The sequence below is a fragment of the Hemitrygon akajei genome, chromosome 28, assembly GCF_048418815.1.
Source record: "Hemitrygon akajei chromosome 28, sHemAka1.3, whole genome shotgun sequence".
NCBI lineage: Eukaryota > Metazoa > Chordata > Chondrichthyes > Myliobatiformes > Dasyatidae > Hemitrygon > Hemitrygon akajei.
Window position 1 is genome coordinate 42,376,576 of NC_133151.1, and position 23,063 is coordinate 42,399,638.

At 60.1% G+C, this 23,063-nt stretch overlaps 1 protein-coding gene across 2 annotated transcripts in view; it reads right to left on the bottom strand.

The window, feature by feature from the left end:
* Positions 1-3,912: 3,912 nt before the first annotated feature.
* LOC140717579 (WD repeat-containing protein 74-like) overlaps positions 3,913-23,063 on the bottom strand; it is a 57,833-nt gene continuing 38,682 nt past the window's right edge. The window contains exons 10-11 of one of the 2 annotated variants that reach the window (XM_073031151.1): positions 19,067-19,123; positions 3,913-4,395 (exon numbers count right to left, since the gene is read on the bottom strand). In XM_073031151.1, coding sequence (XP_072887252.1) covers positions 4,222-4,395; positions 19,067-19,123 — 231 coding nt within the window. In that variant the 3' untranslated portion in view covers positions 3,913-4,221. Of the gene's footprint in view, positions 4,399-19,066; positions 19,124-23,063 lie in introns of both variants that reach the window. The other variant, XM_073031150.1, reaches the window with a different exon arrangement.

Here is a 23,063-nt window from a genome sequence, read left to right on the forward strand (position 1 = left end):
GAAGGAGGTACAGGAGCTTCAGGTCCCACACCACCAGGTTCAGGAACAGTTATTACCCCTCAACCATCAGGCTCCTGAACCAGTGAGGATAACCTCAACTCTGAACTGATTCCATCGGGAAGGAGGTACAGGAGCTTCAGGTCCCACACCACTAGGTTCAGGAACAGTTATTACCCCTCAACCATCAGGCTCCTGAAACAGTGAGGATAACCTCAACTCTGAACTGATTCCATCGGGAAGGAGGTACAGGAGCTTCAGGTCCCACACCACCAGGTTCAGGAACAGTTATTACCCCTCAACCATCAGGCTCCTGAACCAGTGAGGATAACCTCAACTGTGAACTGATTCCATCGGGAAGGAGGTACAGGAGCCTCAGGTCCCACACCACCAGGTTCAGGAACAGTTATTACCCCTCAACCATCAGGCTCCTGAACCAGTGACGATAACTTCACTCACCGATCCAATGAACCAATGGACTCTTTACCTCATGATCTCAATATTTATTAAATTTTCTTTTTTTGATTTGCAGTTTGTTGACTTTTGCACTCTGGTTTTAAGCTCCATCACGGGCACCAGCCTCCCCAGGACATCTTCACGGAGCGATGCCTCAGAAAGGGACCCCCACCACCCAGGACCATCAGGGAGGGGGTACAGGAGTCTGAAGACACACACTCAACGATTCAGGAACAGCTTCTTCCCCTCTGCCATCAGGGAGGGGGTACAGGAGCCTGAAGACACACACTCAACGATTCAGGAACAGCTTCTTCCCCTCTGCCATCAGGGAGGGGGTACAGGAGCCTGAAGACACACACTCAACGGTTCAGGGACAGCTTCTTCCCCTCTGCCATCAGGGAGGGGGTACAGGAGCCTGAAGACACACACTCAACGATTCAGGAACAGCTTCTTCCCCTCTGCCAACAGGGAGGAGGTACAGGAGCCTGAAGACACACACTCAACGGTTCAGGGACAGCTTCTTCCCCTCTGCCATCAGGGAGGAGGTGCAGGAGCCTGAAGACACACACTCAACGATTCAGGAACAGCTTCTTCCCCTCTGCCATCAGGGAGGAGGTACAGGAGCCTGAAGACACACACACAACGATTCAGGAACAGCTTCTTCCCCTCTGCCATCAGGGAGGGGGTACAGAAGCCTGAAGACACACACACAACGATTCAGGAACAGCTCCTTCCCCTCTGCCATCAGGGAGGAGGTACAGGAGCCTGAAGACACACACTCAACGATTCTGGAACAGCTTCTTCCCCTCTGCCATCAGGGAGGAGGTACAGGAGCCTGAAGACACACACTCAATGATTCAGGAACAGCTTCTTCCCCTCTGCCATCAGGGAGGGGGTACAGGAGCCTGAAGACACACACTCAGCGATTCAGGAACAGCTTCTTCCCCTCTGCCATCAGGGAGGGGGTACAGGAGCCTGAAGACACACACTCAGCGATTCAGGAACAGCTTCTTCCCCTCTGCCATCAGGGAGGAGGTACAGGAGCCTGAAGACACACACTCAATGATTCAGGAACAGCTTCTTCCCCTCTGCCATCAGGGAGGGGGTACAGGAGCCTGAAGACACACACTCAGCGATTCAGGAACAGCTTCTTCCCCTCTGCCATCAGGGAGGAGGTACAGGAGCCTGAAGACACACACTCAATGATTCAGGAACAGCTTCTTCCCCTCTGCCATCAGGGAGGAGGTACAGGAGCCTGAAGACACACACTCAATGATTCAGGAACAGCTTCTTCCCCTCTGCCATCAGGGAGAGGGTACAGGAGCCTGAAGGCACACACTCAATGATTCAGGAACAGCTTCCCCCCCTCTGCCATCAGGGAGGGGGTACAGGAGCCTGAAGACACACACTCAACGATTCAGGAACAGCTTCTTCCCCTCTGCCATCAGGGAGGAGGTACAGGAGCCTGAAGACACACACTCAACGATTCAGGAACAGCTTCTTCTCCTCTGCCATCAGGGAGGAGGTACAGGAGCCTGAAGACACACACTCAACGATTCAGGAACAGCTTCTTCCCCTCTGCCATCAGGGAGGGGGTACAGGAGCCTGAAGACACACACTCAGCGATTCAGGAACATCTTCTCCCCCTCTGCCATCAGGGAGGAGGTACAGGAGCCTGAAGACACACACTCAACGATTCAGGAACAGCTTCTTCCCCTCTGCCATCAGGGAGGGGGTACAGGAGCCTGAAGGCACACACTCAACGATTCAGGAACAGCTTCTTCCCCTCTGCCATCAGGGAGGAGGTACAGGAGCCTGAAGACACACACTCAACGATTCAGGAACAGCTTCTTCCCCTCTGCCATCAGGGAGGGGGTACAGGAGCCTGAAGGCACACACTCAACGATTCAGGAACAGCTTCTTCCCCTCTGCCATCAGGGAGGAGGTACAGGAGCCTGAAGACACACACTCAACGATTCAGGAACAGCTTCTCCCCCTCTGCCATCAGGGAGGAGGTACAGGGGCCTGAAGACACACACTCAACGATTCAGGAACAGCTTCTTCTCCTCTGCCATCGGATTTCCGAATGGACATTGAACCCTTGGACACTACCTCAATAGTTTTTTTTCTCTTTTTGCCTTATTTAATTATATTTACTGTAATTTAATCGGTGTATTGAAGTGCATTGCTGCCAGAAAAGAACAAATTTTACGACATATGCTGGTCGGTGAGGCCTTTCAGTGATTCTGTTAGGGACTTACTGAGTGTGCCCGCGAGAAAATGAATCTCAGGGTTGTATATGGTGACATATATGTACTTTGACAATAAATTTACTTTGAACACAAGCTGCACTGTTAACATGACAGGGATAGGGGTCCCCACTACCAACATATTCCCCACGACTTTCACCACCTACAGCGTGCTGCCACCACCAGGCACCTCTTCCCCTCCACACACTTACCCCTGGGCCTGCCCGTCCACCTCCTCTCCCAGCCTCGCTCAGTCCTCCCAGCTCACACGGGTCAGGGTCACCGATCACATCCGGTGTGCAGAGACCCGACCGGGTTTGGAGGACTGCTTCGACAAGTACCTTCGCTCTGTCCCCCGCAACAGGCAAGATCTCCAGGTAGGCAGATACCTGAATTCCTCTTCCCATCGTCGCACTGACATGTCTGCCCACGTTTAGCCTCATACTCTACCTGTCACCCCCACCCAACCTGATGGCACGAGCAGCAGCTGCTGGTATCCACCCTCTCCCCCTTATCCCCAGTGCCCCTAACCCTTCTCTGACCCTCCTGATCTGCCTACCACCCATACCTTCCTCCCTCCTCCTCTCTGACCAGATTCTATCATCTTCAGCCCTCCATCCTCACATCACTCATCCACCCTCCTACCTCCCCTCCACTCACCGACCACGAGCCAGAGATTGCACCCTCCGTCCGACAGGACTGGGGAGAAGAGAGAATGACCAAGGACCACGATTTTGTTGTCCCTTTCCCGAGCCAGCCGCCAGAGTCAATGAAGACAGGTAACACACACAAAATGCTGGAGGAACTCAGGAGGTCAGACAGCGTCCATGGAGAGAGACAGACGAAGGGACTTGGCCCGAAATATTGACTCTTTATTCCTCTCCTGCCAAATTCCTCCAGCATTTGTGTACGTTGCATGTGAAACTAATGGAGCCGGTGTGAGGAACAGCGGGCCAGAACTTTGCTGCACTGCAGACCGTTCGTCCTTGAGACCGGGCTTTCGGAGTTAAAGGGCCGAGCAGACAGCACTCCCCCATTTCCCTCTCTCTCTCGTTCTCCGTGGGCCTTCCCTCTCACTCTCTGTCCGTGCTACACACACAGCAGGCAAACAGGCCCTCCCGTGGAAACACCTCACCGTCCTGAGGCGAGTCAAGCCACTCGCTGCAGGATAGTCAACCTCTTGCCGGTCGGTGTGGGAGGTGAGTGTAAGCACGTGTGTCAGTGGGAACATATGAATGTGTAGTGCGTGTGTGTGTGCACACTTACACGTGTGTGCGCGTGCGGCCTCCCTGGGTGCTCTCTGAATCATGCGAGTGTGTCTGTCGGTGATCCACAGCCCGAGGACTGAGGGTGTGGGGTGGGGTGTGAGGGACGAGAGGAACACAGCCCCTCATACACCCCGACAGTTGGAGGCCGATCCCAACCCAGCACGGTGCGTGGGGGTGGGGGTGAGAGACAAAGACGAAAGAACACGCAGTGAGATATCACACAAAACCCTTTTTACACAGCGTTCCCTGGGTTACACCTCAGGGCTCCCCTGGGCTGCCTTCTTCCGCCTCCCCACCCTCTGTGGCTGCTCCACCTTCCTCTTCGAACGGGCCCGGCCGCCCACGGTCACCATGGAGTCCCAGATCTCGTCAACTTCCTCCTCCTCTTTCTTCACGCTTGCATCCACGCCTGGCTCCATATCCTCCTGCTAAATGTAAACAATCGAGATGTAAACAAGGCTGAAAGGCTAACGTGACAAGATATTGCCAGGACTGGCGGATCTGAGTTCACAGGGAAAGGCTGAACGGGGTAGAACCGTACTCCTTGCTAGGTAGAAGATTTTCCCACTGAGGTTGGGTGGGACCAGAGGTCATGGGGTAAGGGTGAGAGGTGAAATGCTCAAGGGGAACGTGAGGGGAAACCTCTTCGCTCAGAGGGTGCTGAGAGTGCCAACGCAAGTGGTGCATTCGAGATCAATTCCAAAGCTGAAGGAAGGTTTGAATTGGTACACGGATGGTAGGGGTACAGAGCGCAGGTCAACAGGAGTAGGCACAGGCCAGATGGACCGAAAGGCCTGTTTCTGTGACTCTGTGAAGAGGGAGAAGAGTTTCACAATGAGCATTATGTTGCGTCTGCAGGCTCTCAAAAGCCCCAGAGATGAGGTGAGCCACCTGGAAAATGCTCCCCCCATCCGGTGGGTGCCAAGGGACGGATCGTCACAGCACGGAGTGCAGCAGGGTGCGGGGCGTCTGTGTCACCCGTGGCTAAGCCGGGCGCTGAATCACACACAGCACGGAGTGCAGCAGGGTGAGGGGCGTCTGTGTCACCCGTGGCTAAGCTGGGCGCTGAATCACACACAGCACGGAGTGCAGCAGGGTGAGGGGCGTCTGTGTCACCCGTGGCTAAGCCGGGCGCTGAATCACACACAGCACGGAGTGCAGCAGGGTGAGGGGCGTCTGTGTCACCCGTGGCTAAGCTGGGCGCTGAATCACACACAGCACGGAGTGCAGCAGGGTGAGGGGCGTCTGTGTCACCCGTGGCTAAGCTGGGCGCTGAATCACACACAGCACGGAGTGTGCTTTTCCACAGCAGAGGGTGCGGGGCGTCTGTGTCACCCGTGGCTAAGCTGGGCGCTGAATCACACACAGCACGGAGTGCAGCAGGGTGAGGGGCGTCTGTGTCACCCGTGGCTAAGCTGGGCGCTGAATCACACACAGAACGGAGTGTGCTTTTCCACAGCAGAGGGTGCGGAGTGTCTGTGTCACCCGTGGCTAAGCTGGGCGCTGAATCACACACAGCACGGAGTGCAGCAGGGTGAGGGGCGTCTGTATCACCCGTGGCTAAGCTGGGCGCTGAATCACACACAGCACGGAGTGCAGCAGGGTGAGGGGCGTCTGTGTCACCCGTGGCTAAGCTGGGCGCTGAATCACACACAGCACGGAGTGCAGCAGGGTGAGGGGCGTCTGTGTCACCCGTGGCTAAGCTGGGCGCTGAATCACACACAGCACGGAGTGCAGCAGGGTGAGGGGCGTCTGTGTCACCCGTGGCTAAGCTCGGCGCTGAATCACACACAGCACGGAGTGCAGCAGGGTGAGGGGCGTCTGTGTCACCCGTGGCTAAGCTCGGCGCTGAATCACACACAGCACGGAGTGCAGCAGGGTGCGGGGCGTCTGTGTCACCCGTGGCTAAGCTGGGCGCTGAATCACACACAGCACGGAGTGCAGCAGGGTGAGGGGCGTCTGTGTCACCCGTGGCTAAGCTCGGCGCTGAATCACACACAGCACGGAGTGCAGCAGGGTGAGGGGCGTCTGTATCACCCGTGGCTAAGCTCGGCGCTGAATCACACACAGCACGGAGTGCAGCAGGGTGAGGGGCGTCTGTGTCACCCGTGGCTAAGCTCGGCGCTGAATCACACACAGCACGGAGTGCAGCAGGGTGAGGGGCGTCTGTGTCACCCGTGGCTAAGCTCGGCGCTGAATCACACACAGCACGGAGTGCAGCAGGGTGAGGGGCGTCTGTGTCACCCGTGGCTAAGCTCGGCGCTGAATCACACACAGCACGGAGTGCAGCAGGGTGAGGGGCGTCTGTGTCACCCGTGGCTAAGCTGGGCGCTGAATCACACACAGCACGGAGTGCAGCAGGGTGAGGGGCGTCTGTGTCACCCGTGGCTAAGCTGGGCGCTGAATCACACACAGCACGGAGTGCAGCAGGGTGAGGGGCGTCTGTGTCACCCGTGGCTAAGCTGGGCGCTGAATCACACACAGCACGGAGTGCAGCAGGGTGAGGGGCGTCTGTATCACCCGTGGCTAAGCTGGGCGCTGAATCACACACAGCACGGAGTGCAGCAGGGTGAGGGGCGTCTGTGTCACCCGTGGCTAAGCTGGGCGCTGAATCACACACAGCACGGAGTGCAGCAGGGTGAGGGGCGTCTGTGTCACCCCGTGGCTAAGCTGGGCGCTGAATCACACACAGCACGGAGTGCAGCAGGGTGCGGGGCGTCTGTGTCACCCGTGGCTAAGCTGGGCACTGAATCACACACAGCACCGAGTGCAGCAGGGTGAGGGGCGTCTGTGTCACCCGTGGCTAAGCTGGGCGCTGAATCACACACAGCACGGAGTGCAGCAGGGTGAGGGGCGTCTGTGTCACCCGTGGCTAAGCTCGGCGCTGAATCACACACAGCACGGAGTGCAGCAGGGTGCGGGGCGTCTGTGTCACCCGTGGCTAAGCTGGGCGCTGAATCACACACAGCACGGAGTGCAGCAGGGTGAGGGGCGTCTGTGTCACCCGTGGCTAAGCTGGGCGCTGAATCACACACAGAACGGAGTGTGCTTTTCCACAGCAGAGGGTGCGGAGTGTCTGTGTCACCCGTGGCTAAGCTGGGCGCTGAATCACACACAGCACGGAGTGCAGCAGGGCGCGGGGCGTCTGTGTCACCCGTGGCTAAGCTGGGCGCTGAATCACACACAGAACGGAGTACATTTTGGCTCACCAGACCCACGGCACAGGCAACCCGATCACTCCCCTCTCACTGCAGGTTAGCTGAGATTACCAGGCTGACAACACAGCCTTCCGGACACTTGATCTTTGCGACAGATAATTATGTCTATTCCCCTATCGTTTGTTATGTGCCGTGTCGTCATGACGTGGGTGCTCGTGGTCTTTCCATGACCATGACTGTTTTTGGCAAATCTCCCTACACAAGTGGCTTGCCATTGCCTTCTGGGCCGTGTCTTTACAAGACGGGTGACCCCAGCCATTATCAATACTCGTCAGAGATTGTCTGCCTGGTGTCAGTGGTCACATAACCAGGACTTGCGATCTGCACCGGCTGCTCGTACGACCGTCCACCACCTGCTCCCACGGCTTCGCCTCACCCTGATCGGGGGCTAAGCAGGAGCTACACCTTGCCCGAGGGTAACCTGCGGGCCAGCGGAGGGAAGGAGCCCCTTACACCTCCTTTGATAGAGACGTATCCCCACCCCACCCCCGGTACAGTACGCTGGAATTGGCCGTGTCAGAAATGTTGAGCCCTGGGTAGAAGCTGTTCCCCAGCCTGCCAGTCCTCTGAAAGAGGGTTACACTGTGGGAGGGGTGGTAGTGAGGGAGGGTCACACTGTGGGAGGGGCGGGTACTGAGGGAGGGTCACACTGTGGGAGGGTCACACTGTCGGAGGAGTGGTAGTGAGGGAGGGTCACACTGTGGGAGGGGTGGTACCGAGGTAGGGTCACACTGTGGGAGGGGTGGTACTGAGGGAGGGTCACTGTCGGAGGAGTGGTAGTGAGGGAGTGTCACACTGTGGGAGGGTCACACTGTGGGAGGGGTGGTACTGAGGGAGGGTCACACTGTGGGGGGTGGTACTGAGGGAGGGTCACACTGTGGGAGGGGGTGGTAGTGAGGGAGGGTCACACTGTGGGAGGAGTGGTAGTGAGGGAGGGTCACTGTGGGAGGGTCACACTGAGGGAGGGGTGGTAGTGAGGGAGAGTCACACTGTGGGGGGGTGGTAGTGAGGGAGAGTCACACTGTGGGAGGGGTGGTAATGAGGGAGGGTCACACTGTGGGAGGGGTGGTACTGAGGGAGCGTCACACTGTGGGAGGGGTGGTACTGAGGGAGGGTCACACTGTGGGAGGAGTGGTAGTGAGGGAGGGTCACACTGTGGGAGGGGTGGTAATGAGGGAGGGTCACACTGTGGGAGGAGTGGTAGTGAGGGAGGGTCACACTGTGGGAGGGGTGGTACTGAGGGAGGGTCACACTGTGGGAGGGGTGGTAATGAGGGAGGGTCACACTGTGGAGGAGTGGTAGTGAGGGAGGGTCACACTGTGGGAGGGGTGGTACTGAGGGAGGGTCACACTGTGGGAGGGGGCGGGTACTGAGGGAGGGTCACACTGTGGGAGGGAGGTACTGAGGGAGGGTCACACTGTGGGAGGGGTGGTACCAAGGGAGGGTCACACTGAGGGAAGGGGTGTTAGTGAGGGAGAGTCACACTGTGGGAGGGGTGGTACTGAAGGAGGGTCACGCTGTGGGAGGGGTGGTACTGAGGGAGAGTCACACTGTGGGAGGGGTTGGTAATGAGGGAGGGTCACACTGTGGGAGGGGTGGTACTGTGGGAGGGTCACACTGTGGAAGGGGTGGTACTGAGGGAGGGTCACACTGTGGGAGGGGTGGTACCAAGGGAGGGTCACACTGTGGAGGGTCACACTGTCGGAGGAGTGGTAGTGAGGGAGGGTCACACTGTGGGAGGGGTGGTACCGAGGTAGGGTCACACTGTGGGAGGGGTGGTACTGAGGGAGGGTCACTGTCGGAGGAGTGGTAGTGAGGGAGTGTCACACTGTGGGAGGGTCACACTGTGGGAGGGGTGGTACTGAGGGAGGGTCACACTGTGGGGGGTTGGTACTGAGGGAGGGTCACACTGTGGGAGGGGGTGGTAGTGAGGGAGGGTCACACTGTGGGAGGAGTGGTAGTGAGGGAGGGTCACTGTGGAGGGTCACACTGAGGGAGGGGTGGTAGTGAGGGAGAGTCACACTGTGGGGGGGGTGGTAGTGAGGGAGAGTCACACTGGTGGGAGGGGTGGTAATGAGGGAGGGTCACACTGTGGGAGGGGTGGTACTGAGGGAGCGTCACACTGTGGGAGGGGTGGTACTGAGGGAGGGTCAAACTGTGGGAGGAGTGGTAGTGAGGGAGGGTCACACTGTGGGAGGGGTGGTAATGAGGGAGGGTCACACTGTGGGAGGAGTGGTAGTGAGGGAGGGTCACACTGTGGGAGGGGTGGTACTGAGGAAGGGTCACACTGTGGGAGGGGTGGTAATGAGGGAGGGTCACACTGTGGGAGGAGTGGTAGTGAGGGAGGGTCACACTGTGGGAGGGGTGGTACTGAGGGAGGGTCACACTGTGGGAGGGGTGGTACTGAGGGAGGGTCACACTGTGGGAGGGGTGGTAATGAGGGAGCGTCACACTGTGGGAGGGGTGGTACTGAGGGAGGGTCACACTGTGGGAGGGGTGGTACCAAGGGAGGGTCACACTGAGGGAGGGGTGTTAGTGAGGGAGAGTCACACTGTGGGAGGGGTGGTACTGAGGGAGGGTCACGCTGTGGGAGGGGTGGTACTGAGGGAGGGTCACACTGTGGGAGGGGTGGTAATGAGGGAGGGTCACACTGTGGGAGGAGTGGTACTGAGGGAGGGTCACACTGTGGGAGGGGTGGTACCAAGGGAGGGTCACACTGTGGGAGGGTCACACTGAGGGAGGGGTGTTAGTGAGGGAGAGTCACACTGTGGGAGGGGTGGTACTGAGGGAGGGTCACACTGTGTCAGGGGTGGGAGTGAGGGAGGGTCACACTGTGGGAGGGTCACACTGTGGGAGGAGTGGTAGTGAGGGAGGGTCACACTGTGGGAGGAGTGGTAGTGAGGGAGGGTCACACTGTGGGAGGGGTGGTAATGAGGGAGGGTCACACTGTGGGAGGAGTGGTAGTGAGGGAGGGTCACACTGTGGGAGGGGTGGTAATGAGGGAGGGTCACACTGTGGGAGGAGTGGTAGTGAGGGAGGGTCACACTGTGGGAGGAGTGGTAGTGAGGGAGGGTCACACTGTGGGAGGGGTGGTACTGAGGGAGAGTCACACTGTGGGAGGGGTGGTACTGAGGGAGGGTCACACTGTGGGAGGAGTGGTAGTGAGGGAGGGTCACACTGTGGGAGGGGTGGTAGTGAGGGAGGGTCACACTGTGGGGGGTGGTACTGAGGGAGCGTCACACTGTGGGAGGGGTGGTACTGAGGGAGGGTCACTGTGGGAGGGGTGGTACTGAGGGAGAGTCACACTGTGGGAGGGGTGGTACTGTGGGAGGGGTGGTACTGAGGGAGGGTCACACTGTGGGAGGGGTGGTACTGAGGGAGGGTCACTGTGGGAGGGGTGGTACTGAGGGAGGGTCACTGTGGGAGGGGTGGTACTGAGGGAGAGCCACACTGTGGGAGGGGTGGTACTGTGGGAGGGGTGGTACTGAGGGAGGGTCACACTGTGGGAGGGGTGGTACTGAGGGAGGGTCACACTGTGGGAGGGGTGTTAGTGAGGGAGAGTCACACTGTGGGAGGGGTGGTACCAAGGGAGGGTCACACTGAGGGAGGGGTGTTAGTGAGGGAGAGTCACACTGTGGGAGGGGTGGTACTGAGGGAGGGTCACGCTGTGGGAGGGGTGGTACTGAGGGAGGGTCACTCTGTGGGAGGGGTGGTAGTGAGGGAGGGTCACACTGTGGGAGGGGTGGTACTGAGGGAGAGTCACACTGTGGGAGGGTCACACTGTGGGAGGGGTGGTACTGAGGGAGGGTCACACTGTGGGAGGGGTGGTACTGAGGGAGGGTCACACTGTGGGAGGGTCACACTGTGGAAGGGGTGGTACTGAGGGAGGGTCACACTGTGGGAGGAGTGGTACTGAGGGAGGGTCACACTGTGGGAGGGGTGGTACTGAGGGAGGGTCACACTGTGGGAGGGGTGGTACCAAGGGAGGGTCACACTGTGGGAGTGGTGGGAGTGAGGGAGGGTCACGCTGTGGGAGGGGTGGTACTGAGGGAGGGTCACACTGTGGGAGGGGTGGTAATGAGGGAGGGTCACGCTGTGGGAGGGGTGGTAGTGAGGGAGGGTCACACTGTGGGAGGAGTGGTAGTGAGGGAGGGTCACACTGTGGGAGGAGTGGTAGTGAGGGAGGGTCACACTGTGGGAGGGTCACACTGAGGGAGGGGTGGTAGTGAGGGAGAGTCACACTGTGGGGGGGTGGTAGTGAGGGAGAGTCACACTGTGGGAGGGGCAATGAGGGAGGGTCACACTGTGGGAGGGGTGGTACCGAGAGAGGGTCACACTGTGGGAGGGGTGGTAGTGAGGGACGGTCACACTCTGGGAGGGGTGGTAATGAGGGAGGGTCACGCTGTGGGAGGGGTGGTACTGAGGGAGGGTCACACTGTGGGAGGGGTGGTAATGTGGGAGGGTCACACTGTGGGAGGGGTGGGAGTGAGGGAGGGTCACACTGTGGGAGGGGTGGTACTGAGGGAGGGTCACACTGTGGGAGGGGTGGTACTGAGGGAGGGTCACACTGTGGGAGGGGTGGTACTGAGGGAGGGTCACACTGTGGGAGGGGTGGTAATGAGGGAGGGTCACACTGTGGGAGGAGTGGTAGTGAGGGAGGGTCACACTGTGGGAGGGGTGGTACTGAGGGAGGGTCACACTGTGGGAGGGGCGGGTACTGAGGGAGGGTCACACTGTGGGAGGGGAGGTACTGAGGGAGGGTCACACTGTGGGAGGGGTGGTACCAAGGGAGGGTCACACTGAGGGAAGGGTGTTAGTGAGGGAGAGTCACACTGTGGGAGGGGTGGTACTGAGGGAGGGTCACTGTGGGAGGGGTGGTACTGAGGGAGAGTCACACTGTGGGAGGGGTGGTAATGAGGGAGGGTCACACTGTGGGAAGGGTGTTAGTGAGGGAGAGTCACACTGTGGGAGGGGTGGTACTGAGGGAGGGTCACTGTGGGAGGGGTGGTACTGAGGGAGAGCCACACTGTGGGAGGGGTGGTACTGTGGGAGGGGTGGTACTGAGGGAGGGTCACACTGTGGGAGGGGTGGTACTGAGGGAGGGTCACACTGTGGGAGGGGTGTTAGTGAGGGAGAGTCACACTGTGGGAGGGGTGGTACCAAGGGAGGGTCACACTGAGGGAGGGGTGTTAGTGAGGGAGAGTCACACTGTGGGAGGGGTGGTACTGAGGGAGGGTCACGCTGTGGGAGGGGTGGTACTGAGGGAGGGTCACTCTGTGGGAGGGGTGGTAGTGAGGGAGGGTCACACTGTGGGAGGGGTGGTACTGAGGGAGAGTCACACTGTGGGAGGGTCACACTGTGGAAGGGGTGGTACTGAGGGAGGGTCACACTGTGGGAGGAGTGGTACTGAGGGAGGGTCACACTGTGGGAGGGGTGGTACTGAGGGAGGGTCACACTGTGGGAGGGGTGGTACCAAGGGAGGGTCACACTGTGGGAGTGGTGGGAGTGAGGGAGGGTCACGCTGTGGGAGGGGTGGTACTGAGGGAGGGTCACACTGTGGGAGGGGTGGTAATGAGGGAGGGTCACGCTGTGGGAGGGGTGGTAGTGAGGGAGGGTCACACTGTGGGAGGAGTGGTAGTGAGGGAGGGTCACACTGTGGGAGGAGTGGTAGTGAGGGAGGGTCACACTGTGGGAGGGTCACACTGAGGGAGGGGTGGTAGTGAGGGAGAGTCACACTGTGGGGGGGTGGTAGTGAGGGAGAGTCACACTGTGGGAGGGGCAATGAGGGAGGGTCACACTGTGGGAGGGGTGGGTACCGAGAGAGGGTCACACTGTGGGAGGGGTGGTAGTGAGGGACGGTCACACTCTGGGAGGGGTGGTAATGAGGGAGGGTCACGCTGTGGGAGGGGTGGTACTGAGGGAGGGTCACACTGTGGGAGGGGTGGTAATGTGGGAGGGTCACACTGTGGGAGGGGTGGGAGTGAGGGAGGGTCACACTGTGGGAGGGGTGGTACTGAGGGAGGGTCACACTGTGGGAGGGGTGGTACTGAGGGAGGGTCACACTGTGGGAGGGGTGGTACTGAGGGAGGGTCACACTGTGGGAGGGGTGGTAATGAGGGAGGGTCACACTGTGGGAGGGGTGGTAATGAGGGAGGGTCACACTGTGGGAGGAGTGGTAGTGAGGGAGGGTCACACTGTGGGAGGGGTGGTACTGAGGGAGGGTCACACTGTGGGAGGGGCGGTACTGAGGGAGGGTCACACTGTGGGAGGGGAGGTACTGAGGGAGGGTCACACTGTGGGAGGGGTGGTAATGTGGGAGGGTCACACTGTGGGAGGGGTGGGAGTGAGGGAGGGTCACACTGTGGGAGGGGTGGTACTGAGGGAGGGTCACACTGTGGGAGGGGTGGTACTGAGGGAGGGTCACACTGTGGGAGGGGTGGTACTGAGGGAGGGTCACACTGTGGGAGGGGTGGTAATGAGGGAGGGTCACACTGTGGGAGGAGTGGTAGTGAGGGAGGGTCACACTGTGGGAGGGGTGGTAATGAGGGAGGGTCACACTGTGGGAGGAGTGGTAGTGAGGGAGGGTCACACTGTGGGAGGAGTGGTAGTGAGGGAGGGTCACACTGTGGGAGGGGTGGTACTGAGGGAGAGTCACACTGTGGGAGGGGTGGTACTGAGGGAGGGTCACACTGTGGGAGGAGTGGTAGTGAGGGAGGGTCACACTGTGGGAGGGGTGGTAATGTGGGAGGGTCACACTGTGGGAGGGGTGGGAGTGAGGGAGGGTCACACTGTGGGAGGGGTGGTACTGAGGGAGGGTCACACTGTGGGGGGGGGTGGTACGGAGGGAGGGTCACACTGTGGGAGGGGTGGTAGTGAGGGAGGGTCACACTGTGGGAGGGGTGGTAATGTGGGAGGGTCACACTGTGGGAGGGGGGGTGGTACGGAGGGAGGGGTGGTACTGAGGGAGGGTCACACTGTGGGGGGGGGGTGGTACGGAGGGAGGGTCACACTGTGGGAGGGGTGGTAGTGAGGGAGGGTCACACTGTGGGAGGGGTGGTAATGTGGGAGGGTCACACTGTGGGGGGGGGGGTGGTACGGAGGGAGGGGTGGTACTGAGGGAGGGTCACACTGTGTGGGGGGGTGGTACTGAGGGAGGGTCACACTGTGCGGGGGGGTGGTACGGAGGGAGGGTCACACTGTGGGAGGGGTGGTAGTGAGGGAGGGTCACACTGTGGGAGGGGTGGTAATGTGGGAGGGTCACACTGTGGGAGGGGTGGTACTGAGTGAGGGTCACTGAGGGAGGGTCACACTGTGGGGGGGGTGGTACTGAGTGAGGGTCACACTGTGGGAGGGTCACTGAGGGAGGGTCACACTGTGGGGGGGGGTGGTACGGAGGGAGGGTCACACTGTGGGGGAGGGGTGGTACTGAGGGAGGGTCACACTGTGGGGGGGGGGTGGTACGGAGGGAGGGTCACACTGTGGGGGGGGGGTGGTACGGAGGGAGGGTCACACTGTGGGGGGGGGGGTGGTACGGAGGGAGGGTCACACTGTGGGGGAGGGGTGGTACTGAGGGAGGGTCACACTGTGGGGGAGGGGTGGTACTGAGGGAGGGTCACACTGTGGGGGGGGGGTGGTACTGAGTGAGGGTCACACTGTGGGGGGGGGGTGGTACTGAGGGAGGGTCACACTGTGGGAGGGGTGGTACCGAGGGAGGGGTGGTACTGTGGGAGGGGTGGTACTGAGGGAGGGTCACACTGTGGGAGGGGTGGTATTGAGGGAGGGTCACACTGTGGGGGGGGGGGTGGTACTGAGTGAGGGTCACACTGTGGGAGGGGTGGTACCGAGGGAGGGGTGGTACTGTGGGAGGGGTGGTACTGAGGGAGGGTCACACTGTGGGAGGGGTGGTACCGAGGGAGGGGTGGTACTGTGGGAGGGGTGGTACTGAGGGAGGGTCACACTGTGGGAGGGGTGGTATTGAGGGAGGGTCACACTGTGGGAAGGGTGGTACCGAGGGAGGGTCACACTGTGGGAGGGGTGGTACTGAGGGAGGGTCACACTGTGGGAGGGGTGGTACTGTGGGAGGGTCACACTGTGGGAGGGGTGGTACTGAGTGAGGGTCACACTGTGGGGGGGGGGGTGGTACGGAGGGAGGGTACCCAGGGCGTCTGGGCGAAGCGGAGTTTGGAGCTGCGTCCAGCCGGGAAGAAGTTCCCCCTCCTCGTCAGTACTGCACAGACGGTGCTGAGGAGCAGAGCGGAGACCTCGCTGCCGATCCACTCCTTCTCCCCTCCCGTCCCGTCTCGGATCTGTATTTCTCACCGCTTCCTGGTGCTCTGCTGGGGGTAGATTCTGTCCCCCCGCCCCCCTTGGTACTGGTTGAACCGTCTGAATTCGTACTGTCCATGGCCGGGTGGGGCTCCGCGATGGCACGTCTCAAGCTGCTGGCTCAGGGACGACAGCTGACACGGGGGGCCGCGTACTCCGCCTCCCTCAGTCGGTCGGAAAGGCCGCGGCAGAGACTGTCGGGGGCCGTCAGGGCATCGTTGCAGTGACACGGGGGCCATTAAAGATCGCGGTGCCGCGTACTCCGCCTCCCTCAGTCGGTCGGAAAGGCCGCGGCAGAGATTGTCGGGGGCCGTCAGGGCATCGTTGCAGTGACACGGGGGCCGCGTACTCCGCCTCCCTCAGTCGGTCGGAAAGGCCGCGGCAGAGACTGTCGGGGGCCGTCAGGGCATCGTTGCAGTGACACGGGGGCCGCGTACTCCGCCTCCCTCAGTCGGTCGGAAAGGCCGCGGCAGAGACTGTCGGGGGCCGTCAGTAGCGGCTTTCATCACGGAGTCACCGAGGGGCGTGTTTCTGGCCCCGAGTCGGGGGTTGAGGGTGGGGAGGGTTTTTATGCAGGGAGAGCGGGAGCCGGGCCCTGTGCAGTCGGTAACCCTCTCTGACGTCCACCCCCATCTCCCTGACGAGGCCCTATTCCCCTACCTGCCCTCCGGCGAGGTGCGTATGAAAGTAACCCCGATGCAGCACAGGGCATCTCCCCGGGGCTGTGAGCACCCCCAGCACCGTCTACGTATGCAGCTGGAGCAGAGTGGGGGCGCCAAGGGGCAAAACTATACCACCCCCCTGGTCTAGGGGTCTCCCGAGGTGCCGTGCCTGTAAGGAGTTTGGTCACGTTTGGACAGGCTGCCAACTCTGCCTTCAAGGTACGGGGGTTGGGGGTACCTCCGCTGAAACCCCCTCCCTCCTGCTACCGGCTGGAGAGGTCGTGGTAGTGCCAGGGAGGGGTGTGTTCAGGTGACGGGCCGGAACGTGCAGAAAATAACAAGCATCTGAAGGTGTCTCCCCAAAGGAGGAGAAGGCTGCTGCTGTTGAACAGAGCCCGGAGGGTCCCGTGGCTCCCGGCATCCAGCAAGAGCCCCGGGAGGTGGTCAATGTGTGGCCTGAAATGACGGGGGACTCAGGAGCAGGAGGAGGATTTGCCCTCGGAAACGCCTCCGGGCCGGTAAGCGGTGTCGCTGCTGGGAGGTGGATGTGACTGCGAACGAGACGGTGCACTTGGAGAGCGTATTCCCCGGGAAGGGGCAAAGCCTCGCAGAACAGGGGTTGCTTGTGAGTACCAGGTCACCTGTGCGATCGGTCTCCCTGATCGCTGCCCCAGCCGAGGAGCCAGTAGTCCCCATCCCAGACGGAGGGAGCGTATCCCAAGCGGTCAGCAGGGAGAGGACTCACCAGGGAAACAGGGCGAGGATGCCACCGGTCACTAAATCCCAGTTACCCCGGACTGGTCACTAAATCCCAGTTACCCTGGACCGGTCACTAAATCCCAGTTACCCCGGACTGGTCACTAAATCCCAGTTACCCCGGACCGGTCACTAAATCCCAGTTACCCCGGACCGGTCACTAAATCCCAGTTACCCTGGACCGGTCACTAAATCCCAGTTACCCCGGACCGGTCACTAAATCCCAGTTACCCCGGACCGGTCACTAAATCCCAGTTACCCCGGACTGGTCACTAAATCCCAGTTACCCCGGACTGGTCACTAAATCCCAGTTACCGTGGACTGGTCACTAAATCCCATTTACCCCGGACTGGTCACTAAATCCCAGTTACCCCGGACTAGTCACTAAATCCCAGTTACACCAGACCGGTCACTAAATCCCAGTTACCGTGGACTGGTCACGAAATCCCAGTTACCCCGGACTGATCACTAAATCCTAGGTACCCCGGATGGCTCACGAAATCCCAGTTACACCAGACTGGTCACTAAATCCCAGTTACCGTGGACTGGTCACTAAATCCCAGTTACCCCGGACTGGTGACTAAATCCCAGTTACCCCAGACTGGTGACTGACCTCCCAGTTACCCCAGACTGGTCACTAAATCCCAGTTACCCCAGACTGGTGACTCACCTCTCAGTTACCCCGGACCGATCACTAAATCCCAGTTACCCCAGACTGGTGACTCACCTCCCAGTTACCCCGGACCAATCATTAAATCCCAGTTACTCTGGACTGGTGACTCACCTCCCAGTTACCCCGGACCACTCACTAAATCCCAGTTACCCCGGACCGGTCACTAAATCCCAGTTACCCCGGACTGGTCACTAAATCCCAGTTACCCCGGACTGGTCACTAAATCCCAGTTACCGTGGACTGGTCACTAAATCCCATTTACCCCGGACTGGTCACTAAATCCCAGTTACCCCGGACTAGTCACTAAATCCCAGTTACACCAGACCGGTCACTAAATCCCAGTTACCGTGGACTGGTCACGAAATCCCAGTTACCCCGGACTGATCACTAAATCCTAGGTACCCCGGATGGCTCACGAAATCCCAGTTACACCAGACTGGTCACTAAATCCCAGTTACCGTGGACTGGTCACTAAATCCCAGTTACCCCGGACTGGTGACTAAATCCCAGTTACCCCAGACTGGTGACTGACCTCCCAGTTACCCCAGACTGGTCACTAAATCCCAGTTACCCCAGACTGGTGACTCACCTCTCAGTTACCCCGGACCGATCACTAAATCCCAGTTACCCCAGACTGGTGACTCACCTCCCAGTTACCCCGGACCAATCATTAAATCCCAGTTACTCTGGACTGGTGACTCACCTCCCAGTTACCCCGGACCACTCACTAAATCCCAGTTACCCTGGACTGGTCACTAAATCCCAGTTACCCCGGACTGATCACTAAATACTAGTTACCCCGGACTAGTCACTAAACCCCAGTTACCCCGGACTGATCACTAAATCCTAGTTATCCCGGACTAGTCACTAAATCCCAGTTACCCCGGACCGATCACTAAATCCCAGTTACCCGAGGCTGGTGACTCACCTCCCAGTCACCCCCACCCGGTCACTAAATCCCAGTTACCCCGGACCTGTCACTAAAACCCAGTTACCCGAGGCTGGTGACTCACCTCCCAGTCACCCTGGACTGGTCACTAAATCCCAGTTATCACGGACTGGTCACTAAATCCCAGTTAACCTGGACTGGTCACTAAATCCCAGTTACCCCGGACTGATCACTAAATCCTAGGTATCCCGGACTAGTCACTAAACCCCAGTTACCCCGGACTGATCACTAAATCCTAGTTATCCCGGACTAGTCACTAAATCCCAGTTACCCTGGACTGGTCACTAAATCCCAGTTACCCCGGACTGATCACTAAATACTAGTTACCCCGGACTAGTCACTAAACCCCAGTTACCCCGGACTGATCACTAAATCCTAGTTATCCCGGACTAGTCACTAAATCCCAGTTACCCTGGACTGGTCACTAAATCCCAGTTACCCCGGACAGATCACTAAATACTAGTTACCCCGGACTAGTCACTAAACCCCAGTTACCCCGGACTGGTAACTCACCTCCCAGTTGTCCCGACTTGTGAAGAGAAGGCAATTGAGCCGAGATTTCAAATAGACCTACAAAAGGGAACAGAGATGTGCTGAGTGGTGACGGTTATCTGGGGAGGTGGGGGGGCCGGTAAAGGGATTCAGGAGGTGGGCAGAGTTTTGATGAACAGATCTCACAGCATGGCAATGGGGAATAGAGCTCCTCTAGCCCGGGGTCGCTAGAGACATTGAGTGGGGCAGAGTCTCTGAAGGGGCGCAGATACCCTGAAAAATTTCTGTTTCAGGGGCACACAGAAGGGGTTAGACTCCAGCAGCGGACAATTACAACAATGGGGCTGATCGCCCACAGGGTACATTTAGGACAGTGAGGGTATCCGATCGGACCGGTCCCCACGGTGTACATTTATGACGGTGAGGAGGGGTCTCCGATCGGACCGGTCCCCACGGTGTACGTTTATGACGGTGAGGAGGGGTCTCCGATCGGACCGGTCCCCACGGTGTACGTTTATGACGGTGAGGAGGGGTCTCCGATCGGACCGGTCCCCACGGTGTACGTTTATGACGGTGAGGAGGGGTCTCCGATCGGACCGGTCCCCACGGTGTACGTTTATGACGGTGGGGAGGGGTCTCCGATCGGACCGGTCCCCACGGTGTACGTTTATGACAGTGGGGAGGGGTCTCCGATCGGACCGGTCCTCACGGTGTACGTTTGTGACGTTGAGGAGGGGTCTCCGATCGGACCGGTCCCCACGGTGTACGTTTATGACGGTGAGGAGGGGTCTCCGATCGGACCGGTCCCCACGGTGTACGTTTATGACCGTGAGGAGGGGTCTCCGATCGGACCGGTCCCCACGGTGTACGTTTATGACGGGGCTGGGTCTCCAATCGGACCGGTCTCCACGGTGTACGTTTGTGACGGTGAGGAGGGGTCTCCGATCGGACCGGTCCCCACGGTGTACGTTTGTGACGGTGAGGAGGGGTCTCCGATCGGACCGGTCCCCACGGTGTACGTTTGTGACGGTGAGGAGGGGTCTCCGATCGGACCGGTCCCCACGGTGTACGTTTGTGACGGTGAGGAGGGGTCTCCGATCGGACCGGTCCCCACGGTGTACGTTTGTGACGGAGAGGAGGGGTCTCCGATCGGACCGGTCCCCACGGTGTACGTTTGTGACGGTGAGGAGGGGTCTCCGATCGGACCGGTCCCCACGGTGTACGTTTATGACGGTGAGGAGGGGTCTCCGATCGGACCGGTCCCCACAGGGTACGTTTATGACGGTGAGGAGGGGTCTCCGATCGGACCGGTCCCCACGGTGTACGTTTATGACGGTGAGGAGGGGTCTCCGATCGGACCGGTCCCCACGGTGTACGTTTGTGACGGTGAGGAGGGGTCTCCGATCGGACCGGTCCCCACGGTGTACGTTTGTGACGGTGAGGAGGGGTCTCCGATCGGACCGGTCCCCACGGTGTACGTTTGTGACGGTGAGGAGGGGTCTCCGATCGGACCGGTCCCCACGGTGTACGTTTATGACGGTGAGGAGGGGTCTCCGATCGGTCCGGTCCCCACGGTGTACGTTTGTGACGGTGGGGAGGGGTCTCCGATCGGACCGGTCCCCACGGTGTACGTTTGTGACGGGGCTGGGTCTCCGATCGGACCGGTCCCCACGGTGTACGTTTATGACGGTGAGGAGGGGTCTCCGATCGGACGGTCCCCACGGTGTACGTTTGTGACGGTGAGGAGGGGTCTCCGATCGGACCGGTCCCCACGGTGTACGTTTATGACGGTGAGGAGGGGTATCCGATCGGACCGGTCCCCACGGTGTACGTTTGTGACGGTGAGGAGGGGTCTCCGATCGGACCGGTCCCCACGGTGTACGTTTGTGACGGTGAGGAGGGGTCTCCGATCGGACCGGTCACCACGGTGTACGTTTGTGACGGTGAGGAGGGGTCTCCGATCGGACCGGTCCCCACGGTGTACGTTTGTGACGGTGAGGAGGGGTCTCCGATCGGACCGGTCCCCACAGGGTACGTTTGTGACGGTGAGGAGGGGTCTCCGATCGGACCGGTCCCCACGGTGTACGTTTATGACGGTGAGGAGTGGTCTCCGATCGGACCGGTCCCCACGGTGTACGTTTATGACGGTGAGGAGGGGTCTCCGATCGGACCGGTCCCCACGGTGTACGTTTGTGACGGTGAGGAGGGGTCTCCGATCGGACCGGTCCCCACGGTGTACGTTTGTGACGGTGGGGAGGGGTCTCCGATCGGACCGGTCCCCACGGTGTACGTTTGTGACGGTGAGGAGGGGTCTCCGATAGGACCGGTCCCCACGGTGTACGTTCGTGACGGTGAGGAGGGGTCTCCGATCGGACCGGTCCCCACGGTGTACGTTCGTGACGGTGAGGAGGGGTCTCCGATCGGACCGGTCCCCACGGTGTACGTTCGTGACGGTGAGGAGGGGTCTCCGATCGGACCGGTCCCCACGGTGTACGTTCGTGACGGTGAGGAGGGGTCTCCGATCGGACCGGTCCCCACGGTGTACGTTCGTGACGGTGAGGAGGGGTCTCCGATCGGTCCGGTCCCCACAGGGTACGTTCATGACGGTGAGGAGGGGTCTCCGATCGGACCGGTCCCCACGGTGTACGTTCATGACGGTGAGGAGGGGTCTCCGATCGGACCGGTCCCCACGGTGTACGTTCATGACGGTGAGGAGGGGTCTCCGATCGGACCGGTCCCCACGGTGTACGTTCATGACGGTGAGGAGGGGTCTCCGATCGGACCGGTCCCCACGGTGTACGTTCGTGACGGTGAGGAGGGGTCTCGGATCGGACCGGTCCCCACGGTGTACGTTCCTGACGGTGAGGAGGGGTCTCCGATCGGACCGGTCCCCACGGTGTACGTTCGTGACGGTGAGGAGGGGTCTCCCATCGGACCGGTCCCCACGGTGTACGTTCGTGACGGTGAGGAGGGGTCTCCGATCGGACCGGTCCCCACGGTGTACGTTCGTGACGGTGAGGAGGGGTCTCCGATCGGACCGGTCCCCACGGTGTACGTTTATGACGGTGAGGAGGGGTCTCCGATCGGACCGGTCCCCACGGTGTACGTTTGTGACGGTGGGGAGGGGTCTCCGATCGGACCGGTCCCCACGGTGTACGTTTGTGACGGGGCTGGGTCTCCGATCGGACCGGTCCCCACGGTGTACGTTTGTGACGGTGAGGAGGGGTCTCCGATCGGACCGGTCCCCACGGTGTACGTTTGTGACGGTGAGGAGGGGTCTCCGATCGGACCGGTCCCCACGGTGTACGTTTGTGACGGTGAGGAGGGGTCTCCGATCGGACCGGTCCCCACGGTGTACGTTTATGACGGTGAGGAGGGGTATCCGATCGGACCGGTCCCCACGGTGTACATTTGTGACGGTGAGGAGGGGTCTCCGATCGGACCGGTCCCCACGGTGTACGTTTGTGACGGTGAGGAGGGGTCTCCGATCGGACCGGTCCCCACGGTGTACGTTTGTGACGGTGAGGAGGGGTCTCCGATCGGACCGGTCCCCACGGTGTACGTTTGTGACGGTGAGGAGGGGTCTCCGATCGGACCGGTCCCCACAGGGTACGTTTGTGACGGTGAGGAGGGGTCTCCGATCGGACCGGTCCCCACGGTGTACGTTTGTGACGGTGAGGAGGGGTCTCCGATCGGACCGGTCCCCACGGTGTACGTTTATGACGGTGAGGAGGGGTCTCCGATCGGACCGGTCCCCACGGTGTACGTTTATGACGGTGGGGAGGGGTCTCCGATCGGACCGGTCCCCACGGTGTACGTTTGTGACGGTGAGGAGGGGTCTCCGATCGGACCGGTCCCCACGGTGTACGTTTATGACGGTGAGGAGGGGTCTCCGATCGGACCGTTCCTCACGGTGTACGTTTGTGACGGTGAGGAGGGGTCTCCGATAGGACCGGTCCCCACGGTGTACGTTTGTGACGGTGAGGAGGGGTCTCCGATCGGACCGGTCCCCACGGTG